The sequence below is a fragment of the Cnephaeus nilssonii genome (assembly GCF_951640355.1).
Source record: "Cnephaeus nilssonii genome assembly, chromosome: 5".
Lineage (NCBI taxonomy): Eukaryota > Metazoa > Chordata > Mammalia > Chiroptera > Vespertilionidae > Cnephaeus > Cnephaeus nilssonii.
The window spans coordinates 70,323,577-70,334,551 of NC_137076.1; the positions used below are offsets into that span (position 1 = coordinate 70,323,577).

The window sequence follows — 10,975 nt, forward strand, 5'->3', positions numbered from 1 at the left end:
TTTCTAACAATCACTGCACTGCACAAAAGTGCACAATAACGACCAGAGAGCTTATGGGGGAAATGGGACTGAGGCCCCTCACTCAAACACACATAAAAAGGATGCTGTGTGTGGGGGGCGGGGGGAGAAGAGATGATAGGAACCTACCAAAAAACAGAAAGACAGCTATTTTATACAGCAAATGATTAAACAACACATAAGCACTACAATAAATATGACCCTTTATCTAGAACAAGACCTGAAGTTGGCTCAGGAAACTGAGTGTTGGAAGGGTTGCAGCTTGTGAGCTACTGGAAAACGGCACGTGAGGGTCCCCGGGGGAAGCGTGTGCTACCAGATGGGGACCGCTGTGGCTCGTCACACACGCAGTGACAGGGGAGGCCGGTGGGTGTTTGAGGCATGTGGGTGTTTGGTGCACCCTCATGCTGGGTCAGCCGGATGCGGTTTCTGCATTTACCTCGAGTTTCTTGCAAGAGAAACTATGCAGAAGCAAACCCCAAATCCTTGTTGTACCCAAACGTTTCCCCGGTCATGATCATGTTGAAATACATTCTCATATTCAATACAAGCATTATGGCAGAACTGACTGGATCTAGATAATAAAAATTATTCTGATTTAAAAAGTATAAAGTGAATAAGATCCCAATGAGATGATGCTGTGAATGTAACAATAAGGTTAATATTACTAAGTGAAGAACATACGACTCAGATAAACCCGAGCCCCCTTCTTTCCACTCGAAGGTCCATCTCAACACAGTGATAAATTCAAGCAAAATGCAAGTCAGGCTCCATCATTTTGAAGCATACCGCCAGTCCCGAGCGAAGCCTGCTGAGCTCTAGGGAGACGTCCTCCTTATCCTCCCTGCTTTCTCCCACCCTTTTCCAAGAGTAAAAAGTTCATACCCAGGGGTACTACGTTCCTATTGCCTGTAACAAATTACCACAAAACTGGTGATTTAAAACAACACAAATTTACTCTTTGATAGTTCTGGAGGCCAGAAGTCCAAGTGAGTATTTCTGGGGCTCACATCGAAGTATTGGCAAGACTGACTCCCGGTGCAGGGACTCTTCTGGGGGAAAGCTCATTTCCCCAGCTTCCCAGCAGCGGCTGCCCTGTTGCCTGCCTTCCGGCCGCGTCTCTCTGCCTTCTGCCGTCGTCACACCTCCTCAGATGCTGATCTTCCTGCATTCCTCTTCTGATCACACTGGGCCACCTGGACAACCCAGGGTACTCTCCCATCGCAGGATCTGCAATTTAATCACACCTGTGACCATGAAGGTAACAAGAGTCAGAGGTCCAGGAATTAGGACATGGACGCCTTTAAGTGCCACTACACCGGTGATGATATTCCAGGTACTCAACAACTGACAGGCCACTTAAGACAGCGTGTCTGATTCTTGATAAGGTCCGGATTGTGTAAGATCCTGGCAATCCCAACATGGTGGGAAGTGAGCGGGTCAGGCTGGGTGTCTGGGGCGGTGCTGAGGCACTGCAGGGTGGGGAGGAGTATCTATCTCTCTAGGCAGTGGGAACCTTTTCCAAGCAGTTACAGCCACACCCGTGTGCTGCGCCTGAATACCAACCTGTCCTGGCCTGCCTATCTAGGCTTCTGTCATCCTCTAACCCTCATCCCTGACCAGCACACACATCTCCTGGGACCTGGTCACGGGCTGTACTTTAGTTTCTGAACTTGGAATGTCCATTTAGGCCTCACCACCAACCTATGATTAGATTCTACACTTACCTTCTTTTTGCAAGAACATACCCAGGGTCATATGTGCTATTAACTGTCAGGGTCGGGGCTTGAACTCTAGCACTTTGACTTAGAAGGTGAGCTCCTAACCACTGTGGTTACGTCTTCAAGAAGACACACATCTCTTTGCCAGATGAGGGAAGTATGTGCAGAGACGATGAAGGCAACGTGGAGGTGCCCGTGGTAATCCCTGGTCCCTATGCATTTCAGAGGTTTACACAAAACCCTCCCCCATAGAATGTAATGGTTACAGGGAGGCCTTCTTGTTCAGACAGTATGAAGTCTTATCTGCTCTGTATGACCAAACCCAAACACTCCTGAATAGACAGCCTGTGATAAAAGTAAACCAAGTCCAAACTCCAATTTATCTCGGCTGCGTAGCATTCTAGAAAAAAGTATGGCTGGGAGCATGAAATGAGATAGAGGAATAAATAAAGTCTGGAGTCAACAGTTTTGCTTGTAAGACCTAACTGACTGGCACTACTTTTGGTGATGATATTCTACTTAACCTCCTCCAGTGCAAAGCGTAGCAGGGACAGGAGCAGCAGTGAGAGGAGCCTGACCCAACCACTCCTGGACTTTGAGTCTTTTACTCACCGCTCGCTGGTCATAGTTAGAAGTGTGCTGTTCATGCCAGAGGAAACAATATCTAACAGAAAAAAGTAGCACCACACAAAGAGAAAAAAGAATCATTTGGGGGTATTTTTAAATTTTGCTTTTTGTAAAAACAAATCTTGGTTGGGACAAGAGTACTAGCACTTTCATTCATTGAACTGAAGAATTATACAGAATAGATGAACATGAGAGACTGTTTTTAAAAATAAAATATAGAGTGAAATCTTGATTGAATTTCTGTACAGTCCCTTAAAATCATTTATTCCATGTATAAATCAGATTAAGTAAAATGCTAGAAGCCGAGATGAATACTATTTGAAGATGCTTTAGAGAAAAGTTGGAAGCAAATTCTACTTTAAACCCTTTAACCTGATAAAAAAACCTGAAGTATTCTTGCTAATTTGGAAAATACCCCTGATATTTAAAATTTCCTAAAGGTAGCTCTCCTCCTACCTTTATGATGGAATACTGTGTGATTTCAGTCAAGAGGCATAGTTATTACCCTAAGAAAAAGTCCTGCTTTCCACAGGCAGCCACCTTAGTCATTACCGAAGTGCCCTTATGACTGTGGAGAGACCAGGTAAGAAGCCAGGGGAGGCAGAGAGAGAGATCAAAGTGTTTTTGTTTACTCCTTTCATGTTTGGTAGCACCTACTGTTTACTATGCACACTTTTCGACTCATGATGAAAGTTGGAATTCACCCATCTCTCTTTTCCTGTCTGAGGTGCAGATGGAGCACATTCGTGGAGTCCGTCCATCCCTGCCCCCACGTGTTCGCACATGCACACGCACACCTAGCCAGTGGAAAAGAAAAAGGGTTACTCACATTCATCCACTTTACAAAGATTTCCAGGTTGCGATGGGAGGGCGTTAGCTCTCCCTGAAGGATGAATAAATACGCAGCTCCACTGACAACCTGTTCACAGTCAAACGGAGGTGAAAACTGAGACCCAGGTCTTGCCCTCCTGGCGCTTCTGAGACCCAGTCCTGGCAACATGCAGTGGGTAGTCTTCTGCCTGATGGTCATCTTCTCAGGGGTGGTGGCCCGTAGATCCAGCCACCAAGGGCAAGATCTCCTCTTGATCAGACTGCGTCACCTTATTGATACTGTGGATCAGCTGGAAAATTATGTGAATGACTTGGTAAGGCTGCACTTGTTACAACAAAATTTAAATCATATTCTTGTTACTATAAAAGAAGGTTTTTGACTTATTAAAATAACTCAGAACTCATTTTCTTTTGCTCTAGGACCCTGAATTTCTGCCAGCTCCAGAAGATGTAAAGGTAAGACCAGTTGAATTTACTGGTGAAGTTATGTTTGATAGTTTTTAAATCCAATTAAGAAAGGCACTAGCATGATTTTTTATGAATATAGTTAATTTAAATGAATCTGAAGGTTTAATAATTGATAAAATAGTGTTTTCTATTTTGGTCAACTATTCATTAATTTACCAAAAAGCCAAACAATAAAATGCTATATATCTTATAAAATATATTTTTATCTCCAAATATCTCTAAGAGTACATCTAAGTAGTACTGGTGAGATGGAATAACAAAACTAGAAAATAAATCTATGCTATGATCAGTTTCTGAACAATGACTCACGAATTACATTGTAAGAGCCCTTGTGCATGAAAGTTCTTGAGCCCTTTTGTAAAACTGTCTAAGAAATACAGACACACACCCCATAAGAAGCAGAATTCACCTCTTAATAACACGAAAGAAAGAAAGAAAGAAAGAAAGAAAGAAAGAAAGAAAGAAAGAAAGAGAGAGAGAGTAAGAAAGAAAGAAAGAGAAAAGGAAAGGAAAGGAAAGGGAAGGAAAGGAAAGGAGGAAGGAAGGAAGAGAGAAAGGAAGAACAAAAGAAAGGAAGAAAAAGAGGAAAAGAAAGAAGAACAGATTACAGAACAGCATGGAGTGTGGAAAGGCAGGCTGTGCTGTAGAATAGACTTCCCATATACCTGGCCTCCAAGGGTCTCTCCTTTGGCCTTCAGTGAGGTCTTTTGAAAGGACCATTTTCAGCAACTCATCCCATTCTCTTAAGCCATTTAAATCCATTAGGTCCGGGAAGAAGAGGCCTATTGTTCAAGTGCACCACTTCCTCACTAGTCCTTACTCAGTCTTCAGGTTTGATACCCTGAGGATATAAATGCAATTGGGGAAATGTTTTCATTGTCACGGACCTTTAAATGCATAAATTAGAATAACTGTAAAAGTGTTACCAGTAATTAGGACACTACAGACGGGGAGACTTAAGAAGATACATTGCAAAGAAAACAATTATGGTAAATGACTGTGTAAGTTTAGAAAGTGAATGAGTCACAACTATTGCTTTTCTCTAAAATTCACTCTCTAGCTCTGAAGTAACCACTCTCATTCACTAGGCCCTTTTCTAATAAGCAGCATCCAAAATGAAAGTAGCACATTCAGTTTATTGGAAAAACTTTTCCAATAAGTAAGAACATGTCTTAATCAATGCCCTAATTATCAAAACATAGAACATTTTTCAGCATCTCACGCCCTTTGTTGAACTGCTGTGGTTAGAATTCTTTCTGGAATTTTCGAGCTACAGTCTATAACTTGCAAAATAAGAAATAAGAAAGATATCCTACTTTATGGCTTGAGTTGACCTAGTGGGTACTTTCTTCATAAACTTTGTTAAAGAGAAGTGCTTTTTCTCTTACATCATAAAGCGAGGGTTTGGTCTCAGTGACCCTGTATGCATCTGGTGATCTGATCAAGCAGCCCTGGCTATGATTTCAGTGAGTGATGGTATAACAGGTCGGTAAGCTATGCTGACAGCAGACTCAGGAAGGAAGAAGAGAGTGCAAGGCACTGTAGTGCTACCTCAAGTTTTTCAGAGCTAGCATCAAAGCAGGCTCTATGAGACTTACAAAGATCAAAAAGTTTAATGAAAAGAAATCCATCTATATTTTGCAGATAAATATTGCTATGTACTCATTATCTAAGATCTCTAATTGGTCTGGCCAGGCATCTTCCTTTTTCTTTCTAATCCTACTGGTGGTTCTGAACTGGTGGTCACCGCCCCCCCCTTCCCCCGAGAACATCTGTCAATGTCTGGAGAAATGTTTGGCTTTTACAGTTTTGTGTGTGTGAGGGGGTTCTATTGGCATCAAGTAGATAGAGGCCAGGATGCTGCTAAATATTCTAGAGCGCACAGCCCTGACAACAAAGACTTATGCAGCCCAGGGTGCCAGTAGTGCCGCTGAGAAACCCTGACTTAAACCTAGTTTGTGTGTGGGACAAAGGTCATTTTGTCCAATTAGTAAGACTTCCCAGTGTGAATGGTCAGGGCTTTCCTTAAAAAAAAAAAAAAAAGTAAGGAGGTTAAAAATAAGCTGTCAGTGGGCAAATATTTTCAAATATTCAGCTGTAAAAGGACAAAGCCCTGCGCACCTCCTGGAGAAAGCAGCATTGGCTGGACTGCTCTGGGCTGAGGACAGGAGTGGTTCGTGACTCGGGCGTCTGACCCACTGCTCCCTCTGTTCTGCAAAACACATGTAGGACAACTGAGTCCACGTGCTTTCATGTATTAAAGAATGAGGGGAGCCACACTTAGCTGCACCAAGGCACAGCATGGGACATCCAAGCACCTGCTCCCAGGCGGTGGTGCCACACATGAACTTGGGGTCATCCAGGAAACCCCTGAAGTGAGCAGCAGGGCTCCTGCGCTACCTGGACAAGATTCCTCTGTCCACGCCCCTTCTCAGCACTGAGCACACCCTTCTTAGCAGTGAGCACACCCTTTTTGCAGCTCCTCCACCTCTTTTCCTCCAAGGCTGCCTTTGCCGTGCATCTGGAGTCAAATCCAGCAGTTCCTGGTCCTGGCCGTGATCGCCAGGGGCAGCTCTGCTACTTGCAGCAAGCACAAGGCAAACCCTGTGGTCTGTCGACACAGGAAGGGCAGGGAGGGGAGCCCGGCCCCATCGGCAAGAGCGGCTGTCCAGGCTGTCGGAGCCGCCATCACGGGTCCGGACCACTCCTGGCAATGGTGGCTCGGGGGGCTTGTTTGGTGGGGCCCTGCTACTTCTCCGGAATCTGCTCTCCTTTCAACACACATGTAAGTGTTAACTCAGCAAAACGGGCCTCTGTGAGAAATGCTGGTTTCTCAGATCAGCACAGATGAAGCAGTTAGCGTTTTCAGTTTCAGCTGGAAAATTTACCTCTTTAAATATGAATATTATTTTTTCCAGTAAGTTAAGCCGGTTGTGGTCAAAAAGAAGAGAAAAGAAAAAACTTCAACAAACAAGAGAATGTGTGTGGTTTTCAAGGAAAAAAAAGTGCTATAATTAACATTTATAAATAGTTTCTATTAAATAAGCATTTTGGCAAACATGGGAAGGACACTACCTTGCCCTCTTGAGAGGCAAGTGGCTCTGATAGAAGGAAACCAGATAAGTTCTCAGATTGTGGCTCTATATGCAAAGCGAGCGGTGGGGTTGTGTCTCCAAGTGCATGTTATTAATCAACACATCCATACCGGGTGCGCCGAGGGGTTGGAAAATGCAAAGCAGGCCAGGCGCTATTTTCAGCTGACTGTCCATTGAGACTCAGGTGTGCTGTAGGGACCCAGAGGTGGGGGTTTCTGGTGGTATGGCAGTGCTTCCACACCCATGGGTGAAGTGAAGACGGGGCAGCTTGCGGGAGGAGGGTGGCGTCCTATGTACACACTGGCTGAAAGAGAAAAGCAAGTTGGATACAAGTTCTTAGATCAGCATTAAAATGCTTTTGACAGGTCAGTATAAACTTTGTTCTTCCAATAGGCCTCATTGTCAGTGCGATTTCTACGACTCTGACTTATTCGTTGGCAACTAGTTGTTGGGCTAAATCAAGAGACACATTTCAATCTTCATTCTGTCCACCACTTCTTTGTTCTCTGAGACTTTGACTTATCCTCTTATTGCCTGAGAAACCCTCTTCCCTCCCATTGGCTGGACAATTCAGGCAGAAACCTTCCCTACCCGACGTAGGAGTGTGAACAGCGATTTAGGAAAGCCAAGCGTGGTCTATGGCGAGGGTACTGAATCTGCCACCAGAAGTAGGTGCCCACGTCCTTTCCCCAAAGGAGGGGCTTTAACCCCTTTACTTCATTTGTTGACTCCATGAGTATTTCCTGGGCACTCACTAGCAACAAGGCTCTATGCCAGGTGTTGGGCAACATCGGATGCTGCTATTAGACGTTCTATGTAAATCATAGAGCCAAACAGAATACAAATGAAAAGATTCTTAATCAGACCACAGCATAACTCACAGCACGCTCCCACAGGTGAGTGTGACTTTTAGAGCCTCATAACTTAGAAACTTCCCTTACAAAACTGAAGCTCCCGCCCACCACTCAGACCTCAGGTGTTGGGAAGAACGGGGGAAAGTGGGCTCCCTCCGGCTCCTCAGCCCCAGGTGAAGTGGGACATGAAGTCATTCCTCACTTGCCTCTGAAATGGATGTGACCCAAGACACTGTCTTACAAGTAAAAAGGGGGACTGGGAAAGACATGCTTACTCTCTGAATAACTTTCGTTAACATATCCACAAATTGTTTCCCTTTCAGAGACACTGTGAGCGATCGGCTTTTTCATGTTTTCAGAAGGTCCAACTAAAGTCAGCAAATACAGGAGACAACAAGATCAACCTCTTAACTAAACAGCTGATGAGGAAACTGCCTCCCACAAATGCAGAGAGAAAACAGAAACAGAGACCAGTAAGACTGACCTTTGTTTTCCATTTTATCTGTCCTGATGACTTATCACACACACACACACACACACACACACTCCTTAGCCAGAGCCTCAGTGTCTTTCTGCAACTTGCACTTTATAGACAGTGTTGTTTTGAGACATGAAGTCACCCCTCATAAGTCCAGAGGCTTGAAAGTGCCCAGAAACCCACATGGAACTCGCTGACAGCCCCTGGCCCCTGGAGTACATAATACAACTTCCCATGGTGAGGGAGTCACTGGGCAGAAATTCGGTTGTGACTTAGGAGTAAAAAATACTTTCCTCTCATCAGATGCCACATGTAACTTGCATTTTAATGGACAGGAGCTACATCCTAGCTTTCCTATAAGGAAAACGACAGCCTGACAGAGATCAGGATAAATCTCAAAGTTGGCCTTTCTCTCTTAAAGAATATGACTGCCCTGTGCAGTCCTAGAGTCCATACTCATTTCAACAGGTGGGCCCCATTATGTGGCTGGAGATTTCCAGTAGTCCCCAGTTTGAGGGGCCCTGAGACCCTCGTGTATGGCCCTTCTCATGAGCAATGCTGATCCTCTCATGAGTGATGTAAGCATTAACCAAATTCAGTAGGTAAACATCTAAGATAAATTACTCGGCCTTTTTTTTATTATTTTTATTTATTTATTTTTTTTTACCAGTTCTCTCTCCTTCAAGGAATTTCACATGTGATTCAAATGAAATCTTAGTTACATTGTCAAAATGATTTTTATTTATTGCGGTTGCTTGGCTAGATCGCAATGTGAAAAGTATCCCTCTCAAAGTGTCCTCAGAAAGAAAGGAGCTGAGCATGTCCTTGAAATCCAGTATCAAAGACGCATGAAATGGTAGTGCTGGCACTGAGCTTAGAAGTATCCAGTTAAGCACCGTCATTTGATAGATGGGAAAGGGACAACAAAGAGGCTAAGTGGTATTTCCCCTACAAACAGCAAGAGCCAGAATGAGAACCAGAACTTGTATTTCCTCCTGTCAGTCCAGTGCTCTCACTACAGTATCAGGCTGGCATTATAGGTGCTAAATACCAGGCACTGGCATGGTGTGTGGGCTATCAATGTACTTTACCCAAATAAGGTAAACCAAGAAATATTTTCAAAAAAGAAATATAAGCGAATAATACCCATATGAAAAATTCTTCACTCTCCCTTTAATCAAATAAGTGGGAATTAAAGCAGAGAAATCCTATTTTTTTTCCAATAAAAACTTTTAACCCAATAATGGTAAAATGCTCTATGTGATAGAAATAAAACTTTTTACAATGTACATTAAAAGCCTTCAATTTTTTCATTTCTTTTTTTTTGGTAAAAATATATTTTATTGATTTTTACAGAGAGGAAGAGAGAGGGACAGAGAGTCAGAAACATCGATGAGAGAGAAACATCGATCAGCCGCCTCCTGCACACCTCCTACTGAGGATGTGCCCGCAACCAAGGTACATGCCCTTGACCAGAATCCAACTTGGGACCTTTCAGTCCACAGGCCGATGCTCTATCCACTGAGCCAAACCAGTAAGGGCAAAAGCCTTAAAATTTTTCATCCCTTTAATTTAGTAATTCTACTTCTAGAAATTGATCAAATAAAATATATAAAGATATATATGAAAAACTATTCAGAGATGTTCTTTGAAGCACTCTATAAAATAGAAAATGTTAGAAGCAATCTATGTGTTTCAAAATAGTAATAGTTCAATCCTATGTTGGAATACAAAGCTACCATTGTGTACCATATTTGAACATTAAAGAATATTTTTAATATATTTTTATTGATTTCAGAGAGGAAGGCAGAGAGAGATAGAAACATCAATGATGAGAGAGATTCACCTATTGTCTGCCTCTTGCACATTCCCTCCTGGGGTCAAGCCCGCAATCCAGGCATGTGTCCTTGACCGGAATCAAACCTGGGACCCTTCAGTCCGCAGGTCAAAGCTCTGTGCACTGAGCCAAACCAGCCAGGGCAACATTGAAGAATATTTAACACAGAAGAAATGCTCATGTTATCTTAAATACATAAAAAGCAAATTACCAATCAGTGTATAGAAATGCAAAGAAAAAAAATCAGCGGAGGGGTATGTATCAAAACATGGTTGTGATTATCTCTGAGGATGGGATTATAGTAAGTGATTTTCCCCATTATTATTTTCTGAACAATTTTATGCATTTCCCAATGTTTCAGTGAACATGATTTATGTCTCTAATTGGAAAAAACAAATTTTAAATGAATGTTTTATTCAATGGGAAAAAAGTTTCAAAGAAGAATATTACTTTTTCATTGATTTCTAGATGTGCCCTTCATGTGATTCTTATGAGAAAAAACCACCCAAAGAATTCCTAGAAAGACTGAAATCACTCATCCAAAAGGTACCACTTAAATTATGTTAGATTTCCTACCTCAATTGTACCCGGATGGCGTCCTGTGCGGGGTTACTCATGGTGCACTGTCTCCACAGATGATCCATCAGCACCTCTCCTAGAGCACGTGGAGTGGAAGGTTCCCGGGGCCTCGCTGCAGCTGACACTATGTGCCGTACTATAACACAGCAGGGACACTCACTTCTGCGTATTCCCGACGGAGGAATACAATGTATTAGTGAAGAGGGTAAACTCTGTTCAAAGTCCAGATTATTTCCCCCATGTTGCTATGCAATACTTCAGTTTAATCCACCTGGTCTGTGTTTGCCCAACTTGAAAAAACTGCCTACTGATTTCCTATGTTATGGATTTTGATGACTTCTAACATTTTTACTTACCTGCCCAACTATCACATTTCTTGGTTGGGGAGAAGCTAAAATTCTTAACCGAAAATATAGTTTGGGAATATATTTATCTTGTATTAACTTTATCTTGATTACCACAAGAAT

General features: G+C 42.9%; 1 protein-coding gene across 1 annotated transcript; it reads left to right on the forward strand.

The window, feature by feature from the left end:
• Positions 1–1,311: 1,311 nt before the first annotated feature.
• IL21 (interleukin 21) lies at positions 1,312–10,588 on the forward strand (the record flags this gene model as incomplete). Its single annotated transcript, XM_079770264.1, has 7 exons — positions 1,312–1,354; positions 2,899–2,949; positions 3,324–3,511; positions 3,618–3,653; positions 7,938–8,087; positions 10,398–10,475; positions 10,565–10,588. 7 exons carry the CDS (start codon positions 1,312–1,314, stop codon positions 10,586–10,588), a joined length of 570 nt encoding a protein of 189 aa, XP_079626390.1.
• Positions 10,589–10,975: the final 387 nt, after the last annotated feature.